Consider the following 26,126-nt stretch of genomic DNA (forward strand, 5'->3'; position numbering starts at 1 on the left):
AATTTCTTTGAACAGGGATATCATTCCTCCTAGTCTTCCTCGTATCTTTTCTAAAGAAGGTAGGGGGAGGTGGGTTGGGGAAAGGGAACGTGACTGCTTCTCTTTGCCAGTGCCCTGTCACCTACAACTTCCCTGCATGAGGGTTCCTGAGGTCCACTGTCTGGGCCTTTGTGATTGATGCTGCCCTTGAGGCCTTTCCCTCAGGGCTTCCTATGGCCACTTTTTGATTGAGAGGGAAAGGACCACTGTTTACTGGGAAAATTCTTGCTAACCTAAGACGGTGAACTTACAGAAAGTCCTTGACAGTTTGCATAGATTTTGCTTTATCTTCCATATTTTTTAGCACAACCTCAGCCTTTGGCCCAAAAAATAAGTCCTTATCCAGGGGTGCATCTAGAAGCTTGGATTTGACATGGGTTGGCAGGGTCTTTTCTTTAAGCCAAGAGTGCCTTCTAATGACAGAACCAGATACAGCAGCTTGGCTAGAGTCCTTCATAGGATCGCAGCTGCATTGTAATGAGTGTCTAGCCACCTGGGAGCTGTAATGACAAAAGTGCAACAATTCCTTGGAAATGTTCTTGTCCTCCAGGGAGGATATCACTTGCATTAATTATATGGTATAGAACAATATATGTTGTTGAATAATGTTTGTAAATGTGAAAAATGTTAATATGGTTTCATTGCTTTTATGTAAGTTTGCCTATGTCACAAGTGACAATTCAATAAAGGGTTTTTTTTTTTAAACACAAAAATGCATGTTTGTAAGATGCATACACGCTGCACCCCTACAAGAAGAGGTTGCACTTTATATCTGGAGGTGGCTGCACCTCAAAGAAGCAAGTTCACTGCTAGGCAATGTAATACTTGTCTTGAACCTTTTCAGAGATGCACTAACCGCATATCTCTTAACTGCCCAGATTTTCCCAGAATGCCCACATTTTTGCCCCAGATTTTTGGGCTGCTGCTCATAAAATGTGTGGTTTTCTGGCAAATGACTTAGGATTGAAGTCACTAAATAATGTTGAGTTTCATACTTCCATTTCCTTCAGAAAATGAGTGTCAACACAAATACTGTCATTCTAGCAGCTTTTTTAAGTTTATAAGAGGAATATTTAAAATCTGTCCCTATTTTGGGGCCTTTGAGCCTCTACTATTTTAGGATTTGTCCAGATTTCTTGTACTAGGAGGACAAGAGATATGACTAACCTCATACCACCGAGAACTAGCTAATCAGTGACAACATAAATTTCACTCTGTACAGAACTAAGCAACAGAACTGCAAGCAAATGCCAGTTTGAACTTGCATGAGCACATGAGGATTGAGCTTGCAAGGTCAATTATGTGAAACTAAACTCAATGAATAAGTGGAATAAGGTATAGATAAATTTATATACATACCAACTACTTCGATATGGAAAGACAGTTTTTCTCCAGCAGACTCACATATATACTCCCCAGAGTCATGTTTTTCTATGTTCTGAATCACCAGCCTTCGTGTTTTACCAGCAGACTCCAGTCTGAATTTCTTGGATGCAGTAATGAGTTTTTCGTTCTTGTACCATTTTACCTCAGTTGTGATCTTGGACACTTCACAAGTCAGTGTGATATTCTCTGACAGCCTAGCCTTCACCTCCTTCTGAACAGAGTCTTTGTTGATAAAAGCTTCTTCTTTCTCTGCAAAAAAGATTAACTTCTGTTTATTTTTTTTTCTTAGAAAGAGAACATAAGACCAAAATATGCCCCCACCCAGGTAATTAAACAAAAGTCACTCATAATAAAAACACACATTGTGGAAAGGTACTCGAAGTTACAAAGGAAAATGCTCACCACTGACTTCAATGCTGAAGGACAGTTTCTCTCCAGCAGCTTCACAGATGTAAACCCCAGCATCCTTCTTCTCCACATTCTGAATTACGAGTCGACGGATTTTACCATCAGATTCCTTTCTGTATTTTTTGGTGTCAGTCAGGAATTTTCCATCCTTGTACCATTTCACTTCTGTTTTGGCCTGTGACACTTCACATGACAGTGTAGCATTCTCTGACAGATAGGTCTTTGTCACCTTCTGAACAGAGTCCTTGTTGGCAAATATTGGTTCAGGTTCTACAAATTACAAATAAGAGACCATCATTGAGAAATGGAATGTAGATATGCATCTGTAACATCTGTGTAGTATAAGCACAGTAACAGCGTAGGCACATAAACTCATTAGATTAAATTTCAGACATTACATCTGCAAAAACCAAGGTCTATAATACAGACACATCATCATTAAACTTATAAAGAAAAAAATGATACATTTTGAAGTGAAAAAGAAAATTGGGTATACAGCATAACGTTCCATGTTTGTTGTCCTTCATCTTGCCTTCCTTCTTGCTGGTTGGGTTCAGAGCTAATCCTCGGCTCCGACTCATAGCTCGAGAGCTTTTACTGGCTCGAGGCTACCTCTTATCCCAACATGCCTAGCAGCAGCTACCCAGATCTCGTTTGTAATAGCCCAAACTAGACATATTTAGTAAGAAAAACAATTTTCTTACAGAGCCCTTAAACCAAGGTGGGAAGGAAAGAAAAAAAGAACAAAGTATGGTTAACCAACCTGGTATGTCAGCAGGAAACTCAACCAGTGTAACCACTAAAGAACTCCTCTCGAACCTCCAGGAAGGGGGAAGGAGGAGGGGGGTGCAAGAAGGAAGGCGAGATGAAGGACAACAAATATGGAACATTATGGTCGGTACGTAACTTCTTTATGTTATGTTGTCCCATCTCGCCTTCATTCTTGCTGGTTGGGACTGTGTCCCCAACACCTGGTTCTCAGGTGGCTCACTGGAACAAACTCTTCAGGGCCGTGGAACCAAAGGTTGCCCTATTCTGGGAGACCACATCCACTTTGTAATGAGATATAAAGGTATGAGGATTTGCCCATGTTGCTGCTGCACAGATTGAATCTAATGGCAATTTAGCTTGGAAGGCAACAGAGATAGCTAAGGCCCTGGTTGAATGTCCTCTGGATCTTCCTGGAAGCGTCTTTTTATGCACACCATATGAATAAGTGATTGTGTCTGACAGCTATTTTGATAATGTCACTTTAGAAACTGGATACCCCTGCTTATTGTCAGCAAAGGATATCAACAATTTGTCTGATTTTCTGAGGTCTTTGATCCTGTGTAAATAAAAACGTAATTGTCTATGAACATCCAATTGGTGTAATCTATACTCTGCCTTGTTGCTATAATTGGGGAAGAACACAGAAAGCTCAATGGACTCATTTAAGTTATACTCAGAACAAACCATTGGGAAGAAAGGAGAGGTCCTTAGAGAGACTCTTATCTTTGTGAAATATGAGATATGGCGGGCGAATAGATAATGCATGTAATTCAGAAACCCGTCTAGCTGAGGATATAGCAACCAAGAACAGGTTTTCCAAGATAGAAACTTCAAGGGGCAAGATCCCGCTGGTTCAAAGGGGGGCAGAACCATTGAAGCTAAAACCAAGTTTAGGTCCCGGGGGGAGTTCTCTTACCGGGGGCTGTGAAAGTGTTGTACCTCGTAAAAATAGTCTGCACAACTTATGGGACATAATGTTTGAACCCAAGTCTCCTACATAAAAATTGGAGATGGCAGCCAGTTGGACCCTAATAGTAGCTGCCTCTTTTTCGAAGGTCTCGGCCAGAAAGTCACAAATCTTGTAAACAGGAGCCGGAAAAGGATCAATGTTATTACTTTTGTCCTAGTAAGAGAACCTCTTCCATTTGCTAGTGTAAATCCTCCTAGTAGTGGGTTTGTGGGAGGACACTAGTATGTGTTGTACAGCAGGAGAAATGTTTGGGAGTCTGGCTAGAACTGGAAGTGGAGTAACCAAGCAGTCAAGCTTGAGAGTTTGAAGGGATGGGTGAAACCCACCTGACTGATGTGTCAGGAGGTCCGAAACTGGGTCCAGTACCCAATGCTTCAGTTGAAGGTGATAGCGTACAAACGGAAACCATATCTGACATGGCCAATAAGGAGCAATGAGGATGAGTTTTCAACCCAACGATTTTGCTTTCTGAAGTACCTTTGGAATGAGAGGGAAGGGTGGAAAAGCATACAGTAGTCCTGGAGGCCAATTGTGAACAAATGCATCCCTGGGTGACTGTCCCAGAGGGGGAACTAGGGTGAAGTAGCTGCTGCATTTGTTGTTTAGGGGAGTTGCAAAAAGATTGCAGCATGACTGGCCCCATTTGCGGAAAACCAAGTTCGCAACTTCTTGCTTCAGGGACCACTTGTGTGGCATGAGGCTAGCCCTTCTGAGCCTGCCTGCTATCACACTGGATTTTCTAGGAATGTGCATTGCAATCAGAAAACGTTGGGAAGACATCGCCCATTCCCATACTCGAAGTGCCTCCTGACACAAGGGATAAGATCTGGTTCCGCCCTGCTTGTTGATGTATCATACCACTGACATATTGTCTGTCTGGACTGCAATGGTCCCTATAGGTAAAGAGTCTTGAAGTGCTTGCAACACCAGAAGCACCTCTCTCATCTCTAGAACACTGATGTGCAAATGGTACTCTTGAGGTTGGCACGTTCCTTGGACAGTTCGTCCCAGATAATGCCCCCCCACCCTATCTGGGAAGTGTCCTTGGTCACTGTGGCTACTGGATGTGGGTCTAGAAAGGGTCTGGCCAGAGTCACCTGTGGGGAGACCAGCCACCACAGTAGGTCCTTTTTGCAAGATTCCGTGATCAAGATCATGTGTGGCACTGGCAATTTCTGGAAAAACCACTGAGCGAAAAGAAGCCACCATAGAATCCGCATGTGGAAGCATGCTAAAGGAACTAGTGTAATAGCTGCAGCCATTGAGCCCAGTACTTGTAAGACTTGACTTGCCTGAACTCTCATATTGTTTATGATAAAGGAAACTTGTTGACGAATGGATGACACCCTGTCTAGAGGCAGTTTTGCTATCATGCATCTTGTATCTAAGTCTGCCCCTATAAAGGTAATAGACTGACAAGGCAACAAGGCAGACTTTTCGTAGTTTATTGTGATGCCTAACTGGGAACGTGTAGTACAGTGCCTTGATTAGTTGATGGTTGGTGGTAGCAGTGAGCAGCCAGTTGTCTAGATATGGAAACACCTGGAATCCTAGATGCCTCAGGTGATCTGTGACCACTGCCATACACTTGGTGAACACCCTGAGGGCTGTGGTGAGACCAAAGGGCAAGGGCCCTGAACTGATAATGACTGGCTTCCAGCCGGAAGAGTAGGAATCTCCTGGAGTGCCTGTCCGTTTTTATAAGGTAGTACGCATCCTGGAGATCTGTGGAGCACATCCAATTGTCCTGACCCAAGACGGGAAGAATGGACTGCAGTGTCACCATCCAGAACTTTGTATTTTTTACCGACTGGTTTAGCTTGCTGAGATCCAAGATTGGTCTAAAGTCCCCTGTCTTCTTTGGAACTAAAAAGAACCTTGAGTATGTTCCAGATCCAATTTGGTCTGCGGGGATTTTTTGGATGGCTTTTTTTTCTAGCAATCTTTGAACCTCTAGGATTGCGTGATCTGGAAGACTGGGTGGAAAATCTGGGATGTAACATTTGTCTTTTGGGGGGACTAAAAAAAGTGAATTTTGTAGCCCCTGGATATTATCAACAGTACCCATGTTTCTCTTGTGATACACTGCCAGCTGCTGGGTACAGTGATAGTCTGCCTCTGACTGCCTCCAAAGGCGGACAGCCGGGCCTCCCTTCAGGAGTGCTGGAAGGGCCTAGCAGAGAAAGTATGTCTGTCACCCTGCTGTTGCGGACCCCATTCAACGTCTTCCATTGTTGTTTCCCCTTCAGCCCCTGGGGGAAAAATCACCAAGTGTGTCAGGAGAAGATCCCTTGAATTTCCAGAAACACATTTTCCCACTCTTCTGACTCTTAGGATAGGGTCTAGATGGAGTGGAAAAACAGAACCCTACAGCAGAGAGACTCTTGCCATCGTGTTCACACCTGGTGAGAGTGTCTTTTACCTGAGGCCCAAACAAAGACGAGCCATCTAAACGGGGTGTTGGTAAATGAAGACTTAAAGGGTTTCACAAATTGACAAAGGCGCATCCAGGAATGTCTGCAGAAAGCTACTCCAGTACCAGCTGCCCTACTCACTCAATCTGCCGCATAAGAAATGAGCCTCATGGAGGAGTTTAACATGGAGGTCAAGGTCGCAAGCTGGGAAGCTGCCGTGTTCGCAACTCCCTCAGCTGTAGGATCTTGCAGGGTATCTCCTAGCTCCTTCAGGAGATCCCTCTGAAGTTGGGTACACTTTGACAAGTAATGCAGCGATCTGAGAGTAAAAGTCACTGAAGAAAACATATGCTTCCCATACCTGTTCATCGTACAAGACTCTTTGTTCGGCGGATGGACAGATGAAGAAGTTTCCACAAGTTCCTTCTTGGTGGTTGCTGCCACCACCATGGCATCAACAGGGACTCCCTTGGAGAGGAAAGACTTATCTTCTGGGGCTGTAATAAATTTGTTAGGTCTCCTCGGAACAAGTTCCATGGTCACTGGAGCTCTCCATGCCTTTCAACTCACTACACACAAAAGTGGGTCGAAAGGTGGAGACACCCAAGAGGTGGAGGGTCGAGAACCAAATGCATCCAGGTATACAGACTTGTCCTCAGAAGGGGACAGGGACTTCCAGCCACCCCTCTGTCTGAGGATTTCCAAGATGTCTGAAAAGCAGACATCCTCAGAGGGGTACCGTGGGGACCCTTCCGACTCATCCAAGTCCGTATCTGAAGTGATAGACTCAGGGGGACTCTAGATGCTTCCTTTTACATTTTTTCTTCAGTGGGACCTCCTCCGAATGTTCGGGGGAGGTTTCAGAAGAAGTGGGGTCACCCAGTGGGGTATCCTGGGGCACAGTTTTCCTACACTTGGCAGGAGAAAGGACAAAGGCCGGCACAGGCACCGAGGGAAAAGCAGCCAATGGAGCCGAGGGTGGAGCAGTCTCAAGAGACAACACGCTCCTCATCACCTCAAAGGCTCCGAAGAGCCCAGAGATCTCTTTCAAACCGGGAGTGAAGGTTCAGAGGCAGATGTAGGAGCCGAGCTCACCTGCACAGAAGCTCCGAGAGGGAAAGCGAGGTCGGACAAGGGTCTGATGCCACTTCCCCCCTCAGAGCCAGCGAGAAAGCTTTGGTGCCCAGACCCCTCGACGGACTGAGACATTGAGGATATCAGAGCGGTTGTCGGAAACGATAAGGGAGAAGAAACCAGAGCGACGGTTCCACCACCACGACCTTCATGTACTCTGCCTCTGAGCCCAAGAGAGTCGGGGCAGGAATTGATGGAGAAGCTGGGAGGGCCGAACGAGACAAATCCTTATGGGCTGGACTCGAGAGTAACTTAGCAAGTGCCTGTGACTTGAGGAGCCTGTAGACCACTCTCTCCAGGTCGTGATCCGAAAGTCTGGAAGACTGAAAGGAGTGTGAGGAGGACCAGTGACTGCCCACTCCAGGTTGCAGCAGAAGAGATTGTGGAGCGGAGCGTACCGGCTCGAAAGAAGGAGACCTTGATCTCTTATGGAACCAAACCGGCTCTGAGGACACAGATGGAGCCCCCAGAGACTTAGCTTTGTCGGACCCAATGCTGGGGGCGGACAGAGCCGAAGCCTTCTCAGTAATTTTTGTCTGTTCCGAGCACGGAACCGAGGACTTGGGAGTGTTTCTTGGACACTTTGGCTGGCTGAGAACCCTAAGACGAGGCATCTCGAGGGTTCTTCAGGAGGCCACATAAAATGAGCTTATTTTTTCTTTCCTGCAGGACTCTGGAACTGAAAGCATGACAGATCAAGCAAGACTCCTGCAGGTGAACAGCCTCTAAACAATAAATGCAACGTGTGTGCCCGTCCATAAGGGACATTTTCTGACCACACGAGTTGCATTTTTTAAACCCAAAAGGTTTAGGCTCTTTAGAGATAACTAGCACTAGTCAGGGAAAAAGTTTCCACAGAGAAAACAGAAAAAATATCACTTACAGCCTGCAACAAGCAGAAGTAAACAGGCTGATACCACAAAGGAAAAAAACTTAAAATCATCCCTTTTTCTGTTTTTAAAGAAGAAGAAGAAGGAAGGAAGGAAGGGGGAGAGCCTCTAACTTAAACGGCAACACCCCCGATGGGAAAGCCTCTAACTTAAACTGCAATCCCAGAGAAGGGGTGAAGAAAAGGAAGAACCCTCTAACTTAAATGGGCTCTAAAGGGAAAGCAGGCCTGAAATAAAGAATGACGGCCAAAAATACCACAAAAGAGCAGAGAAAGGGGTCATTAAAACTAATGAAGAAAAATACACACTCTAACGAGTAACTATAACCAGTAAAAATACTAAAAAATTAGCAAGTAAAGTACAGTTTTGTACCTACCATAAATGTAGATGTTCGAGGATCCACATTGCTGCAGTCATAACCTGTGGGTAGTCCGCTGTCCTCGGTCGGCCCGAATACCAAAGAGTTAGGCTGGCGTCGGTCATGGTCGCCCTGTGCTGACATCAGTACGTAGTAGTACTTAAGCGCATGACCGACGCCATATCCTCAGTCTTTCTTGCCCCAGATGTCAGAAGGCCTTAAAAAAAGGAAAGGCCAGAGCCAAAAAAGAAAATGTCCAACAACCACAAGGGAGAAAATAACCATTATCCCAAAGGAACAACCACCACAACAACAACCCCAAACAATAGAGGGGAAGGAGGGAGGGAAAATAGGACTGCAGCAATGTGGATCCTCGAACATCTACATTTATGGTAGGTACAAAAAGTACAGTTTTGTACCTACCATAAATGCAGATGTCCGATAGGAATGCATCTGCAGTCCTTACAAATGGGTTGTCCTGTCGTCAGGCAGCCCTTCGGTCGGCCAGATTCCAAAGTCTGGGTCCGGCCTCGGCTGGTGTCGCACTTCACCCGACGTCATTGCGGCAGTTATTCGGGTATAAAGGCATCAGCCAACGCCATTTTCCTCAGTGTTTCTTGCCCCAGATGCCAGGAGCCCTCTAAGAAGGCTAAATTTGGATAAATGCAAATGGTTCCAAATAGTAGAGAGCAAACAAAAAATAAGCATGTATGTACATATATACAAACAAATACACCATAATAGATTCCCCCAGCTAGCTACAAGATGGGCAAATACCCTAGGAGTACCACAGAGGGGAAGGAGGGTGGGTAATCCTGACTGCAGATGCATTCCTATCGGACATCTACATTTATGGTAGGTACAAAACTGTACTATGTCCTTCAAGGATGCATCTGCAGTCCTTACAAATGGGTAGAATACCATAGCCCAACTGGGGGAGGAGGAGAAGTTAGTTTATGGTGTAGTTAAGATCCCTTGCAAAACAGCAGTGGCAAAACCTGCTCGGGATCTGGAGTATAAAGGTAAATTATAATGCTTGGCAAATGTATGCACGGAGCTCCAAGTAGCAGCCTCTAAAATGTCTTTGGTAGCCACTCCTCGTAAGAAAGCTGTGGTAGTGGCTGTAGCCCTTGTAGAGTGAGACTTGATGTTTTCTGGAGTTTTCTTCCCATGGTAGGAGTAACAAAATCTAATGCAATTTCCTATCCATTTAGAGATTGTCTGTTTTGAAATTGCTTTTCCTTCCATTCCTGTCGCATATGATACTAGTAGCTGGTCAGTTTTTCTATTGCTCTTGGTCCTGTCCAGGTAGTAACGTAATTGCCTATGTACATCCAAGGTATGCAACAGTCTTTCTCCCCGGTTCTGTGGATTGGGGAAGAATGTAGGTAGGTGGATAGCTTGATTCAAAGATACTCTGGAGACCACCTTTGGCATAAAAGTAGGATTAGTTCTCATGGATACTCTATCTTGATGGAAGATCAGGAAGGGTTGTACTGCCATTAATGCCTGTAGCTCAGATACCCTTCTTGCTGAAGTGATTGCAAGCAGGAAAGCAGTTTTCCATGATAAGTACTGTAATTCTGCTGTTGCTGCTGGCTCGAAAGGAGGGAGTGTCACCTTTTCTAACACGAAGTTCAAGTCCCATGCTGGCAATGGTGGCTTCCTAGGTGGTTTTACATTTTTAATTCCTCTCAGAAACTGCCTGAGAAGAGGATGTGAGAAGAGTGGAGGATCCAAGTTGTATTCTGCTGAGATAGCTGATGCATGAATCTTAATGGAAGAATAGGACAGGCCATTGTGGAAGAGCTCTGCCAAGTATTCCAGGATGTTAGCCATGTTTACCAGTGAGACATTCTCTCCTTTTGCAGTACTCCAAATGAGATATCTTTTCCATTTTGCTGAATAATTTTTTCTTGTTGAGGGTCTGCGAGCCTCCAAGATAATGTCTTTAACCCTTTGAGATAAATTTGGGTTATTTGGTCTTATGCAATGTTCCAGGCAGTCAGCTGCAGTGTTTTCAGGTTTGGATGCAGGGTGTTGTAGTTGTTCTGTGTTAACAGTAAGGGAACTAGAGGTAGAGTCCATATTTGTTCCCGAGACATGCTCCTCAGTAATGGGTACCAATGCTGCCTTGGCCAGTCTGGAGCTATCAGGATGATCCTTGGACGGTCCTCTTTGATTTTCAATAGCACCTTGTGCATCAGAGGAAGTGGTGGGAATGCATATGCTGTCAGGTTTTTCCAACTGAAAGATAGGGAGTCCACTTTCCAAGCTAGTGGGTGGTACGTCCTTGTGCAGAATTTCTGTAGTTGGTGATTGCGTGGGGATGCAAATAAGTCTATTTCTGGTAGCCCCCACTGTCTTGTAATGGTTTTGAAGATGTCCGGATGCAGCATCCATTCGTGGGCATCCGTGGCAGTTCTGCTTAGTATGTCTGCTAGAATGTTTTCTTTTCCTGGCACAAAAATTGCTTGTAACTGGATGTTGAAGCTCAGGGCCACATTCCAGAGGTCCATTGCCATCCGGCATAGAGGGTACGAATGTGTGCCTCCCTGCTTGTTGATGTACCACATAACTGTGGTGTTGTCTGTCCTTATCAACAGTGGGCCTTGTTGAAGAAATGGTCTGAATTGCCAGTTTTACTGCCAGCATTTCCTTTTGATTTATGTGTAGGTGCAGCTGGTCTTGAGTCCATAAGCCTTGTATGCACTTGTCCAGCATGTGTGCCCCCCAACCGAGGTCTGAGGCGTCCGTTGTGATAGTCTGGCTTGGTTGAGTGCTGTGGAAGGGCAGTCCTTTGTTTGATTGACAGGCCTGAGCCCACCATTGGAATTCTTGTTTCAGGCATGGGATTATTGGAATTTGGGTTTCTAGGCTGTGCTTGTGCTGAGACCATAAATTCCTTAGGTACCACTGTAACTTTCTCATATGCAGTCTGGCATGTGGAACCAATATTATGCAGGATGCCATGTAACCCAAGGCTTGCAGGACTTTTCTTGCTGTTAGCTGGTTCCGCTTTGTCAATGCCAAGAAGTAGAGAGGGAGTTGCTCCTGTTTTTCTACTGTTAGGGATGCCATTTGTCTTGATGTGTCCAGTTCTGCACCCAAAAAGGTTATCCTTTGGGATGGTATCAGTCTTGACTTTTTTATATTGACTGTGTATCCCAGGGCTTGCAGTAGGTAAATGACCCTTTTCAAGTCTTCTGTTAGTTTGTTTTTGTTGTCCGCTTGTAACAGGCAGTCGTCCAGGTAAGGGTAAATTTGAATTCCCTGAAGGCTGCAATGCGCGATTACTGATGCCAGGCATTTCGTGAATACTCTGGGCGAAGTAGATAAGCCAAAGGGCAATGCTGAGAATTGATAATGCTCTGATCCTGCAAGAAATCTGAGGTATCTTCTGCAATTTGGTCGTATGGGGACGTGCAGGTATGCCTCCTTGAGATCTAGAGTTACCAGCCAAGACTCCTTGCCCAGCATGGGAAGAAGCTGCTGTAGGGTCAGCATTTTGAATTTTGGGACAATGAGAAATGTGTTTAATGCGGACAGGTCGAGAATAGGTCTCCATTGGTTTTCTTTTCTTGGTACCAGGAAGAGCCTGGAGTAAAATCCCTGTCCTTGCTCCATAGGTGGTACCTTTTCCACAACTCTCATGCTTAATAAGTGAGTTATTTGTTTTAGAGCTTCTGCCTTTTGATTTGGAGGTAGGTTTGGCATTCCTCTCTTCCTTGGTAGAGTATGGAAGTGAAACCTGTAACCTTGGTCTATTGTCTGCAAAATCCACTTGTCTCCTGTGATGTAATGCCAGTTTATTGAAAATAAGGCTAGCTTCCCGCCTAAGGGTGCTTCTAGTTGTTCCCTGGTAGGCGGTGCCAGAGCCAAGTCACTGTGAAAGTCCTGTAGTAGTGGTGGTGGTGGCTGCATCTGTGGCTGTACCTCGCTGGTTGTTAGCCTGCCACTGACGTCCCCTGTAGGCACCTCTGGATTGACCTCTGCCTCTCGAGCGCCTATTCCTGCCTCTCTGAGCTCTGGAGGTGTCTGGAAAGGACCAATTTTTGGAGGGCCAATTCCTGCTAAACCTTGGAGGTTGGACCTGTAAGAAATCTTTCACTGTCTGGACAGATTTTGCCTTCTCTTCCATCTTCTTCAGCACCTGTTGTGCAGGAGAGCCAAACAAATTGATCTTGTCCATGGGAGCATCTAGTAGCAGAAAAATGAGCTTTGTGTGTATGGGGGGTGTTGAATACTTGTTGTTTTATGATGTCTTTGTTGCAAGAGGGAGTGCTATCACACATTTAGCTTTTAGTACAAAACCTCTTGCATTATATAAGGCTTTCAGAATGTTCACTGTTGGCAACCAGCAGTTTTCTTTGCTAGTTTAAATGGTAGAAGGAAAATGGATTTGTGTTTTGCTGGGGACTGAACATCAGGTTTGAGACATATCTGCTTTTGCTAACAGTATTTTGTGTGCTTTCCCTTAAAGTGAAGGGAGGGGTAACTAGCACACCTGTAGCTCTTCCTTACACTCTTTCACATTATGTAAGGGCTTTACAATTGTTATCCCAAGCTGCAGTTTTGTGCATATTTTTAATTTGGTTGCAAAAGAGAATTGTGGTTGGTGTTATTAGGGGACTGAGTAATCTGGGTTGTGTTCTACCAAGTGCAGTCAGAAGTTAATTTTTATAGGGTGTGTTTTCATGATCCTTATAGTTTCTCAGTTCAAAACCAGTGACTCACTAAAAGCTTACATTTTTTGTTGTAAGCTGCAGTTTTTCTAACACTTTACTTTAGCAGCAGGGGGAACCTGAGCTTGGTTTTGTGTGCTGGGGGATTGAGTGCCTAACTTGTGGCATTTTATTGCTGTTCATAATTTTGTTTGGTATGTGTATGTCTTCATTGCAGGAGTGAAAGTACTCCTGTTGGTAATCTTTGTACTTCAGAACTACATTTCTCCCTAATTGCCTTAAACTCTTGCTTGTAGCAAACTGTTTTTTCCCCATTTTATTGGTGTTTTAATGACAAAAATATAACTGAGCTTCGTGTTTGCCAGGTGAAAATACCTGCCTTTTGGTATGTTATCAACAAGCGTTCTGTGTGTTTGTTTTTTTTTTGTCTTTCTCCAATGTAGGGTAGGGGGAGTGTATCACACATGTATTTTAGTACAGCTCTCAGGCTCCTTAAGAGCTTTAGAACCTTTCCGCCTAGGAAGGTGTAGTTCTATATTCATTTGTTTTAGTGGCAAAGAGAAGATAAAAGTTTGCTAGAGACTGAGTAACTTCTGCTATATCAACTGCTACCAGGCTATTTTTATAGTACTTGGTGCATCTTTTCTGCAAAGGCTTTTGTGTGCTGTGGTGGTATTTTCCCTGCTACATTTTAAACCAAACAAATTTTACTTTGGCTCTTTTTAGTTTTTATTCCTGTTGTACACCTACTTCAGCCAGTGCATGTCATTTTGTTTGTAGCCGGGTGACATGCTTTGTTTCAAAGGGGACCTAAAGTCACATATACCCTATGAATGGTGGCTTTTTTTCTCTTAATTGTTAAAATGCCTTATTTTGTCTAAATAAGTCTGTACTTTCTGAAATGGTTACCTAGGTTTAGAGTTGTCTTTTGTTACTATTCTGTAAGTTAAAGAAATAAGTTCCTCCAGTTTTCCTTTCACTATCTGTTAAGGAAGGGGTATTAAATGTAAAATGCTTAGCAGTGATGAGTACTTAAATACAGACTGCACTATAGGTAATAAATGAACTTATTTAGAGAATTCAGGAGTATAACTGTTCCAGTTAAGGAAGGATTCTGGGTGGCTTGACTTGAGAGCTCACAATACTATATGTAATGAGTTGGAGGCTCCTACATTAGTTCTGCTCAAATATGGGCTTTTCACATGTTTAAACTCTACCCCTATCTAATAAGAAGTGATTGTGTGGAAAAATTCAGACCACATTTCTCTCCTTGATGCACCAGGAAGGTTGGCTGCTCCAGTTTAACAAATGCTGTGTCTATAGCTCAACGTGATACTGGCTCACTCTCTTCACAGCCAGTCTTACATCTGGGGCACCAATTTATTCCAACCCTGATATGTAGGTGACTATAAATCATGATAGAACCCCCCCCCCTCGCTGCAAAAGTTGTGTGTGGGGCTGTAAAACCCTTATCTGCTCGCACCTTAACTATGGTTATTTCAAGTCTGTCACTTTGATAATTTCCTTAATCAAAGGTTTCTCATTGCTATAGCCATCACTGTATTAATACTAATGACACAAGATCCAGGTTTCTAGTTCTGATCCAGAGCTGTAATGTGACAACATTGTTAAAAGCAAACTGCCTTTCAGACCTGCTTTGGAGGTATTTAATTTCCACAGCCTTAGCATTTTAAATGGTCTCCTGGGAAATTGCCTGTTGTGCATGTCTGGCTGCTCCTGTTCTAAAAGAGTATAGAATGCATCCTCCAATGCAAGATCTACACTGACCCATTGCCTTCAGTGCTTCCCTTGCTTCAAATTCTGCATATGGAGTGCCTTGCTGGGGGCAAAATCAAGAATCTTCTGTGTAATGTACTATGTTCTTACCATGTGCTTGCAAAATAGTCTAGCAAGAGCTTTGCTTTCCCAAATAGAAGTCTGTCTAAAATCTAACATCACTCTGGGCAGAGCTGTGTGCTGTCTCATCTTGGGCTGAACTAGCTCAAACCACCTGAAAACTCTATTTAAAGCTGTTAAACATTGAATAAAGATTTTCTCATATCCATCTTGTCACATTTGGGAGTATATCTCACAAAATCTGAAATGCTATCAGGCCAGTTGGACATTACCCACCAGGGCTCTGGGGCACTTCTTGCTTAGCCTTGTAACATGCTTTTTTGAAAAGCTTTGGTTTTGTCTGCCCAAAACACAATTTTATAAAACCAATTTATAACTACTAAAGGCATTATTACTTTATTCTGACTATAATCTGCATTTAGCATTGTAAAAAAGAATGGCCTCCCCAGTGGAACTGGACAACACTGACTTGATGCAATGAAATGTTATACCTCCCCTTTTTGTATGTTGCTGCTGTTCAGAACTGAGCCCAAACTTATCGGCTATCTGGTCTTGTAGGGCTATACAAGAAAAAGTATATCCAATAGTGCCAAAAATAGAGCCAATTCACAAGATCGTACGTTTCCCCCTGGGATCTCTTGTGTCCCCTGCTTGACAGAGGTACAGTGAACTAACCTTAAAGGGGGCTACCTTCTGTGACTTGCTATACAGAGACACAATCAACTAATCTAAAAGGGTGGCGAAAGCTAAACACACTCTGGCTAGGCTTATAAATGCCCTAGGGCAGATAGCCTAGTATCAACCTATGAACCTATGAACCTATTTGACATGATCTGGTAAGGCCTGTTCTTTCAACCATGCATGTCTTCTGATCACTGTGCCAGTCATAGCTGATCTAAAGGAAGCTTCCAGTGCATCATAGCCGCATTTTAAGGAATGGTTACTGACCTGCTGAATGTTATGTACCATTTACTGAACGGATTTTTTGTCTAATGGTTCATCTGAGGACAGCTTTTTAGTTAATTGGTCTAACATAAATTCTTGATACTGGATCATATGGAATTAACAGTTCAAGGCCCTAGCTGAAAGAGTAGCAGAAGTGTAAACTTTTTTACCATATCTCTCTAAGGACCTGGATTCTCTTTCAGAGGGGAGGGGGTTTTTGGCAGAGGTAGCTGCTACAGCCTTAGGTCCCTGTGAGACAGTTTCGGGATCTGCAAAAGGAGCCTTATACAAATGATAATGTGTGTCCGGGACCCTGTAGTACCTATCGGGCTTAGCAGGGGCCGGAGGAAGAGAATCAGGAGCAGTACAGCATCATTAAAAGCATCATCCACAACAGTAAGTACTGGAGGAATGGCTAAAGGCCTATGCTGTGGCAAATGCAGGAAGGTTCTAAGCCTTTTCCTAGTGTCTGAAAAATCCTGGCCCTGCCATTGAAACTGTTCCCTCATAGCATGCAAGGTTTCCCCAAAAGAAAATTCCTCAGGCGGAGACGCAGAAGGAATGGAGTCTTCTGCATCAGAGTCCTCATAAGGAGAAAAGGGGGCCTCTGGAGGATTTGAATTATCTGATTCATCAGAGCAGCCATCTGAAGAAACTGGCTCAGGGGGCTCTACTCTAGTCCTCTTCTCTGGAGGTGGGTGAGAGGCCCTGTCTGAATGTGGTTGGGATCCCCGGATCAAAGAAATGAGATCCTCTGCTAGACTAAGCATTTGAGAACTAGAGCTGGGCCTGTGAGAGGGGGTCTTAGCAGGCACAGTTTTGGTAGTTTTTGCTGCTTTAGCCCTGGCAAAGGCCTTAATCGACATGGATGCAGGAGGCCTAGCAGCTCCACGTGCAGGGGTAGAAATATCCAAAGGGATAGTGTCGGATAAATCCTGTGTACCTGCAAGAGCAGGTGGGATTTCAGTAGCAGATTCAGCCAAACTGGATGAGGCCTCGGTAAGAGGCAAGTTTTCGGCCGAAGGAAGAACCGTGGACTCGGTTTCAGCCGAAACCGAGACACTCGCAGTTGGCTTAACCGTGGTTTCGGCCGAAACCGCGGACCACGAGTGTCGGTCCTTTTCCTTGCGTTTTTTAGAAATTTGCGCTGTCGGAGGATCCGACGGCATAATGTAAGCAAAATCTGAACCGAAAAACTCTTCAGCAAATTCTGACCGACGCCTAAGCGTTCGTCGGTTGAAAGAAGCACAGGCTAGACAAGCTGCTACATCGTGATCTGGGCCTAAGCAAGGTAAACAGTAAGAGTGGAAATCTTTATGAGGTATTTGTTTCCCACAAGTTAAACAGTTATTCACTTTTTCTGACATCGGCTGAGGCAAGAAAGAGTCCCCAACGGGGTACTTAGCTTTTTAGAAGTCTTCGGTAGTAGTAGAAGTATTCGGTAGTAGTAATCTCTGGTTCTGACTGACCGGCACTTGTGAACAGCTTCTGCTTCGGGCGCCACGCGGCAAGAAAGACTGAGGAAAATGGCGTCGGCTGATGCCTTTATACCCGAATAACTGCCGCAATGACGTCGGGTGAAGTGCGACACCAGCCGATGCCGGACCCAGACTTTGGAATCTGGCCGACCGAAGGGCTGCCTGACGACAGGACAACCCATTTGTAAGGACTGCAGATGCATCCTTGAAGGACATCTGTACTATGTTCTTCGTCTCACATTGCTGCAGTCATAACCTGTGGGTAGAATCCCAAAGCAAAGGAAAAGGGAGGCTGGCAAACTAAATAGCATTAGGGGCTGCTAACATGCCCTGTAAAACTGCAGTGGCAAACCCAGCCCTGGATTTGGAATAAAGAGGGAGATGGTAATGCTTAGTAAAAGTGTGTACTGAACTCCAAGTAGCTGCCTCCAAAATATCTTTAGTAGCTACACCCCTCAAAAAAGCAGTAGATGTGGCAGTAGCCCTAGTAGAATGAGGTCTGATCCCAGCAGGAACATCCTTCCCATGATGAGAATAACAAAAAGCAATACAATGACCAATCCACTTCGAAATAGTCTGCTTTGAAACAGCTTTCCCCTGTGAACTCAAAGCAAAGGAAACAACTGTTGAGTCTGTCTGAACTCATTAGTTCTGCTCAAATAGTAACGTAACTGCCTGTGGATATCCAAAGAATGCAAGACTTTTTCCCCCTTATTTTGGGGATCAGCATAAAAAGTAGGCAAATGAATAGACTGGTTCAAGGCCACATTAGAAATCACTTTAGGCATAAAAGTAGGGTTAGTTCGCAAAGAAACTCTGTCCTTATGAAATATCAGAAAGGGTTCAACTGCCATGAGTGCCTGCAATTCAGATACCCTCCTAGCAGAAGTAATGGCCAACAAAAAAGCAGTCTTCCAAGACAAAAACTTCAATTCAGATGTAGATGCAGGTTCAAAAGGAGGTAAAGTAAGTTTCTCCAAAACAAAATTGAGATCCCAGGAAGGAGTAGGAGCTCTACGTGGGGGTCTTATATTCTTTGCCCCTCTAAGAAATTGTTTGAACAAAGGGTGAGAAAATAAAAGAAGGTTCACAATCATAGTGAGCAGAAATGGCTGCAGCATGAACCTTCACAGAAGAGAATGACAAACCCTTGTCAAGTAATTCAGTAAGATACTGTAGTGCAAAACTCAAATTAGGCACTGAAACATCAAAACCCTTTGCAGTGCTCCAAAGAAAAAATCTCTTCCATTTATCAGCATAAACTTTTCTAGTGCTGGGCCGCCTGGCTTCCAACATGACATCCAAAACCTGTTGAGGAAGCTGAGATCCCACCGGCTCTAAAACAGAATACGCCAGGCCGTTAGATGCAGGGACTGCACCCTGACATTGAGCAAATGACTGTTTGACTGGGACAACAAGTGAGGAAGCTGTGGCAAAGGCCAAGGAGGCTCCTGAATTAAACTCCTCAGCAGAGGATACCAGTGCTGACGTGGCCAATCTGGTGCTATTAGAATCATACAAGGCTTGTCCCGCCTGACTTTCAAAAGTACCTTGGGAAGGAGAGGCAGAGGAGGAAAAGCATAGACGTGAAGGTTGTTCCAACTGAAAGATAGAGCATCCACTTTCCAAGCTTTTGGGTGAAACATCTTTGTGCAAAATTTTGGTAGTTGTAAATTTAGAGGAGAAGCGAACAGATCTATGTCTGGAGTTCCCCAAGCCACTGTCAACTGTTGGAATACCTGAGGATCCAATTTCCATTCGTGGGGATCCACAATTTGTCTGCTCAATACATCTGCTAGGGAGTTCTGTGCTCCTGGCAGAAACCTTGCCTGAAGAGTGATGTGCAAACTCAGAGCAGTCTGCCACAATATCATTGCTTGTCTGCAGAGAGGGTAAGAATGGGTTCCCCCTGCTTGTTGATGTACCACATGACTGTAGTGTTGTCTGTTTGAATCAACACCTGTCCTGGTTGAAGAAGGCCCTTGAAAGCCAACAGGGCAAACTGGACTGCTAACATCTCCTTCATGTTGATATGCAAATGCTGTAGTCTGGAAGGCCACGTGTTTTGAATCCATTTCCCATTGAAGTGTGCTCCCCAAGCCAGGTCTGAGGCATCCGTCGTTATGATCTGACTCGCCTCTGGTCGGGTCACAGAGAGTCCCTTGTTTAGGTGACATTCCTGTGCCCACCACAAAAATTCCTTCTGGATGCAAGGTATTATCTGAATGACAGTGTCCAAATCGTGGCAGTGTTGAGTCCATACACTTTTGAGATACCATTGTAGCTTCCTCATATGCAGTTTGGCATTGGGAAGTACTAGAATGCAAGATGCCATGAACCCCAAGGCTTGAAGGACTGTCCTTCCAGTCAGCCTGGACAGTACTGATAATTGCTGGAAGTATAGGTGAAGAGTTCTTTGTCCGGGGTTAGAAAAGCCATCTGCGAGGCTGTATTCAGTCTCACACCCAGAAAGCACATGTCCCGAGAGGGTACTAGACTGGACTTTATTTCGTTCACAGAATACCCTAGGCACCTTAAAACTGCCATTACATACTGTAGATGTTGAAGTAACTTGTCTTTGTCTTGAGCAAGAATCAGGCAATCGTCCAGATAAGGATAAATTTGTATTCCCCTCAGTCTGAAGAAAGCTATTACAGGAGCCAGAACCTTTGTGAACACCCTGGGCGCAGTAGATAAACCAAAGGGCAATGCAGAGAACTGATAATGAGAAGTACCAGCCCGAAATCGCAGGAATCTCCTGCAGCTGGGCCTGATAGGAATGTGAAGATAGGCCTCTTTGAGATCCAGAGTTACCATCCAGTGATCTTTGCCTAGCATAGGCAGAAGTTGCTGTAATGTTAACATCTTGAACTTTGGAATGTCTAGGTATGTATTGAGAATGGACAAATCCAGAATTGGCCTCCAAGTGTTTCCTTTCTTTGGCACTAGGAATAGACGGGAATAAAACCCTAGGCCTACTTCTGACGGAGGTACCACCTGGATTGCTCCCATCTGTAAAAGCAAAGAAATTTGTTCCTGAGCCTCCAGCCTTTGCTGCGGAGGTACATCTGGCATGCCTTTGAATGGAGGAAAAGTGTGAAAATAAAACTTGTAGCCTTGATTTATTATCTCCAACACCCATTTGTCCTGGGTGATCAAATGCCAATTTTGTTTGAAAAGTGCCAACTTTCCTCCTAGAGGAGCTGCCAGAAAAGAAGGATCTGGCAGCTGAAGATACAGGTCATTGGGTCTGTTTACGAAAAGGCTGACCCCTGCCCTCACCAGAAGACTGTGCAGGAGAACTCCAAGTCCTAGGTCTGAAAGAACCCTGAGCGTGAGCCCTGCCCCTACCACGTCTAGACCTGCCCTTAGACTGAAAATCCGAAGAAGGGTAGGACCATCCTCTTGCAGGCCAATTCCTGCTAAACTTAGGGGGCTGCACTTGCAAAAAATCCTTAACTGTCTGCATAGACTTAGCTTTATCTTCCATCTTTTTCAAAACTGACTCCACAGGGGAACCAAAAAGAACTTCAGATTGAAGAGGAGCATCCAAAATCCGAGCTTTAACATGCTCTGACAAACTTTGATCCTTAAGCCAGGCATGTCTACGAATAACGGAACCAGTAGCAGCCACCCTGGATGAAGCCTGAAGAGCATCGAAGCCACACTGCAAGGAATGTTTACCAACTTGATCTGAAGCATGAACCAAGTCCTGCAATTCCTTACACTCTATACCCTCAGATAAAGCATCCACCTTAGATTTCAATTGACCTAACAGAAAGTTCTGATACTTCAGCATATGAAATTGGCAATTTAAGGCCCTCATAGCTAACGTAGAAGAGGTGTACACTTTTTTCCCCCACCTATCCAACGCTCTAGAATCTTTATCCAAAGGAACTGGATTCTTAACCACAGAAGCCCTGACACCCTTTGGCCCTTGAATAATAGTTTCCGGGTCAGCTCTAGGACTCTTATACAAATATTTATGTGCCTCTGGAACTCTGTAATACCTGTCTGGCCTGACAGGGGCAGGGGGCAAAGAATCAGGATTAAGGGAAGCTTCAGAAAAAACATCCTGAACGACATCTAAAACAGGGGGAATAGCCAAAGGTCTATGTTGTGGCAAAAACAAAAATTCCCTAAGCCTCTTACGAGAATCTGAAAAATCCTGACCTTCCCACTTGAAATGCTCCCTCATGGAATGCAAGGTTTCAGAAAAGGAAAAATCCTCTGGAGGTGAAGCAGAAGGACAGGAATCCTCTGCATCCGAATCTGAAAAGGGAGGAAAATCCTGAATATCCTCAGCTGAGGACTCAGAGTAATCTGAGGAATGCTCCATTCCCTCTAAATCTGTCTCCACCCTAGGCCTCTTCTCTGGAGGGGGCATAGAACCCCTGATCAAAGTAATCAAATCCTCTGCCATTTTCAACATATGTTTTTTAGTAACAGAGCCCGAAGAGCTAGGGCTATGGCCCGTACCAGAAAGACCAGGTCTAGCCTTAGCAGGGCCTTTAGTAACTGAAGTAGAAGGCCTAATAACCTTTTGTAAGGATGGAACCACAGAAACTTGAGAAGCACCCTCGGCCTGGCCTGACTCCTGAGAGGCCAACTCCTGTAAAAGTAAAGGTTCCCCCTGGGATTCAGCCAAGACCTCGGCTGGATCCACAGATTCAACTGTAGATTCCATAGAACCGGCGTCCGCAACGGACGACTCATCCGGTTTAGACCTTAAAGATTTATCTTTTCGCTTTTGAGCGGGCGTCGGAGGATCCGACGGCATGTTGTAGTTACACCGCTTACCGAAAACAAGCCTAGCACAGTCTAATCTGCGTTTAATGGTGCGCTTATTAAATCTAGTGCAAAAGCGACACCCGACTACGTCGTGCTCAGGCCCCAAGCAAGGAATACAGAGAGAATGATAGTCCCTATGAGGCATCTGTTTCCCACAAGAAATACAATTATTAACTTTTTCTGACATCCGGATTAACTGAGGCAAGAAAAGACAAAAATTTTCCCCAACGGGGTACTTAGCCCAACTTGGTCTTCGGTCTGAAACTCGAAAATTGAAAATTTCAGAACGCCGAACGGCACTTGCAAACGCTGCTTCTGCTTCGGACCATGCGGCAAGAAAGACTGAGGATATGGCGTCGGTCATGCGCTTAAGTACTACTACGTACTGACGTCAGCACAGGGCGACCATGACCGACGCCAGCCTAACTCTTTGGTATTCGGGCCGACCGAGGACAGCGGACTACCCACAGGTTATGACTGCAGCAATGTGAGACGAAGAACATCTAGAAAAACATAACATACTTAGCCTGAGCCAGTAGGAAGCAATCTCGACGCTGCAAGCATCAAATGAGATCTGGGTAGCTGTCGCTAGGCATGTTCATAGGTTCATAGGTTGGTACTAGGCTATTGGCCCTAGGGTCTATACAAGCCTAGCCATAACAATTCCCTGGCTACTTCTTCTCACACTATTTACTTCCCTGAACCCCTGTCTAGCAGGGTGACTGACGTGATCCCTGGGGTAAATTTCCTTTCTCCCATCCAATCATCAAGGTTCCTTTTAAAGAGGGACAAAGAGACGCTTTGCTTGACACGTATGGGCAGTCTATTCCAGAGTCTGGGGAGTCTCTGGGTCAGGAACCTATCCCTCCAGCATGTTTTGTTTATTGTAATGACAAGGTTTAGATCCCTGGAGCATGTGGCTCTGAGGGATTGGGATTTCTTTAAGTGTAGCATGTCCAACAGCTCTGGGTTTGACATGGTCTTGTATGTTAAGCAGAGATCGCATCTGAGTAGACGATATGCGACAGTGTATAGCTGGAGTTTTTTAAGATGGTCAATGAAGGGCATCTGCTTTAGGCCTGTGATTCTTTTAGTGAGGTACTTCTGCGGCCTTTCCAGTTGTTGCAGATGTTTTGAGAGGTATATACCAAACGGGGCGTTGTATTCTATAATGGGTCTAATGAGGGATGAGTACAGTGGGACAATGCCCTCTTTTTTTCTGGATGAAAAGCCCTTAGTGATGAGGTGTGCCACATAGAAGGATTTCCTGACTGTTGCGGCGATGTGGTTATTGAAGGTGAGAACACTCTCCACCTGTGTCCCTAAGTCTCTTATCACACGTTAGGTGTTTAGTGTACTGCCACCTATGTGGTAATTCATGGGTACATGTTTTTTCCCAAAGGGGATAACTATACATTTCTTGGCATTGAGCTTGAGAACATGGCTCTGGCACCAAGCATCTGTTTCTGTAAGGCCGTTTTGCAGAGTATCCACATCATTTGAGGATTCAATAATAGCTCCCAGTTTGCAGTCATCTGCAAACTTTGTTAACCAGAGTCCCTTAGTGTTGGCCTGTACTTCAGGGAAGTAGATGCCAAACAACAGCGGTCCCAGGACTGAACACTGAGGTACTCCACTTGTCAATTTTCTGGAGCTGGGTTTGGAGTCGCCTACTTTTACAGTGTGGGTTCTGTCAGTAAGCCAGTTGGCAACCCATCGAGTGACGTAGGGATTAATGCCCAGCTTATTAAGTCTATCTATGATTCCAGAGTGGGGGGTGGTGTCAAAGGCCTTGGAGAGGTCCAGATAGGCTGTCTGGACCGCCTTACCCTCGTCCACGGCTCTGGAGTCTTATTTGAAGAAGTCAGTCAGGTTCAGGAGACAAGATCGGAATTCAAAAACCCAAACTGGGTGGGGTCCAGTGTTTGAAGGTTGCCAATGTCTTTGTTTATAAGTTCCATGATAATGTGTTCCATGCCCTTGCAGATCAGGCTCGTCAGACTAATGGGGCGGTAGTTCCCAGGATCCAAGGTGGATCCCCCCTTGTGGAGTGGGATAACAGTAGCTGTGTGCCACTTAGTGGGCACGAAGCCTGAGGTGAGGCTATAATTAAACATGACACTTAGGTGAGGTGCCAGTTTATTTTGTAGTTCATGTAGTACACAGCCCGGGATGTCATCTGGTCCCATGGATGCTGTATTCTTAGCTTTGGAGAGTGTGCTTTTTACCTGTGTGGCCATTATTACTGAAATTTGGCAATCTTCCGGTATTGAGATGGGTCGTTTAGGGGGTGAGAGGAGGGTGAAGTTGGCACTGAACTGATTTGCCAGGAAATTGGCACTATCCTTGGAATCAATATATTTAATGCCATTCTGTTGTAGCTCAGAGCAGATCTGAGTATTGCCATTTAGATTCTTGACATAGTTATAGAATGCCTTGTGGTTGTCTTTGGAATCTTTTGACAATTTTATTTACATAACTAGCTTTGGAGGATTTTATGAGGGGTCTCAGCTTCTTACTGAGATTGGTAAGGGAGTTTTTTGCATACAGGGATTTTCCTCTTTTCTGCAGCAGTTTCTTCCTTTTGTTGTAAAGTTTGTTTATGGCAGGGGACCACCAGACTGGCTTCCTTTTTTTGGAGGAGAGCAATTTGGTTCTATTTGGGATGGCACGATTCAAGCATGAGTGGATGTACTTGTACAGTGCCTTAGTGTAGGATTCATCAGTCGAACTTTCAGTTCTCGTCTGCATGGGTGTCATGAAGTTTGTCACTTCTGACTTGAGTAGCATGAAGTTGGCTTTGGAGAAGTTTTTTATGGAGGTTTCCTTACTGGGGGATGGGGGTGGGATGTGGATGTTAAGGGTGATTAGCTTATGGTCAGACATGACCAACGAGGGGGTGACCATAGGTGTGGAGCATCGACTTCCCATGTTGGTAATGGCTAGGTCTAGGATATTGGAGCCCCTAGTGGGACTATGGATTAGTTGATCCAGGGCTTTGGAGTTTATGAATTCCAAGAACCGTTGGGCAAAGATGTTGCTACGAGTAGTTTTCCTAGTTAATGGCAGGGTAGTTGAAATCACCCCGTATTAGGGTGTTTGGTTGTATCTTAATATTTTCCAGTATGTTTAGAAAGGTGTTGTGAGAATTTTGGAGCATGGTGGGGGATCTGTAGCAAGCTACAATTTGGATTGCAGTCTTACCTAGTGTTAGTTGCACTTGAAGAATTTCAGACACAATGAGTTGGGCAACTAGCCTGGTGGTCTGAATATCCTTGATGAATATGGACACTTCTCCACCTTTAGTGTTTCGGTCCTGGTTTGGTGGTCGAAAAGTGTGGTAACAGTTGTAGACTGGTATTGCAGGGGTGCTCTCTGGAGCCTTGAACCAGATATCGATGTTCTCCATTTTTAGGAGTGTCTCAAAAGAGTGCATTCTGAGGTTTAGACTTCTAGCATTGAGTAGTATTACCTTCAGAATTTGCATGTTTGTACCTGTTACGGTGGTGGTTTTATCCTTTGAACTTTGCCTAAAAAAAGCACTATAGGGGTGGCAAGAGCCTTAGCCAGTAACCTGAATCCCAGGGGCGACAGGTGCAGATCATCTCTGGCAAAGCATTGTGGTTTGTCGATCATGTCGTCCCAGGCAGACAGATACTGGATCCCCTTTGAATGACACCAGAAGCTTAGCCAATTGTTGAAGTCAATCATTTTGTTCTCATGTTGGGATAAGGGGTAGCCTCGAGCCAGTAAAAGCACTGAGCTATTGTATATCAGCCGAGTCGGAGCCGAGGATCGGCTCGGAACCCAACCAGCAAGAACAAAGGCGAGATGGGACAACATAACATCAAAAGTAATGTGCTCACCATAACGATGCGGACCTATATCATATGAGCGAATCGCACAATTTGCGAACGCTCATAATATCGAACGTACTGGACCTCGAAGTGCTTTTTCTGAAATCGCGGTACAGTGAAGAATGGGATATTTGCCCTTTCTT

The 26,126-nt window shown here is 44.7% G+C and overlaps 1 protein-coding gene across 1 annotated transcript in view; it reads right to left on the reverse strand.

Moving 5' to 3' along the window:
• The window catches only part of OBSCN (obscurin, cytoskeletal calmodulin and titin-interacting RhoGEF), a 4,979,884-nt gene that overhangs the window by 4,011,240 nt on the left and 942,518 nt on the right, over positions 1–26,126 (reverse strand). The window contains exons 8-9 of the mRNA XM_044066040.1: positions 1,828–2,103; positions 1,399–1,674 (exon numbers count right to left, since the gene is read on the reverse strand). Coding sequence (XP_043921975.1) covers positions 1,399–1,674; positions 1,828–2,103 — 552 coding nt within the window. The remainder of the gene's footprint in view (positions 1–1,398; positions 1,675–1,827; positions 2,104–26,126) is intronic.

The sequence above is a fragment of the Protopterus annectens genome, chromosome 3.part0, assembly GCF_019279795.1.
Source record: "Protopterus annectens isolate FY-2018-M chromosome 3.part0, PAN1.0, whole genome shotgun sequence".
Taxonomy (NCBI): domain Eukaryota; kingdom Metazoa; phylum Chordata; order Ceratodontiformes; family Protopteridae; genus Protopterus; species Protopterus annectens.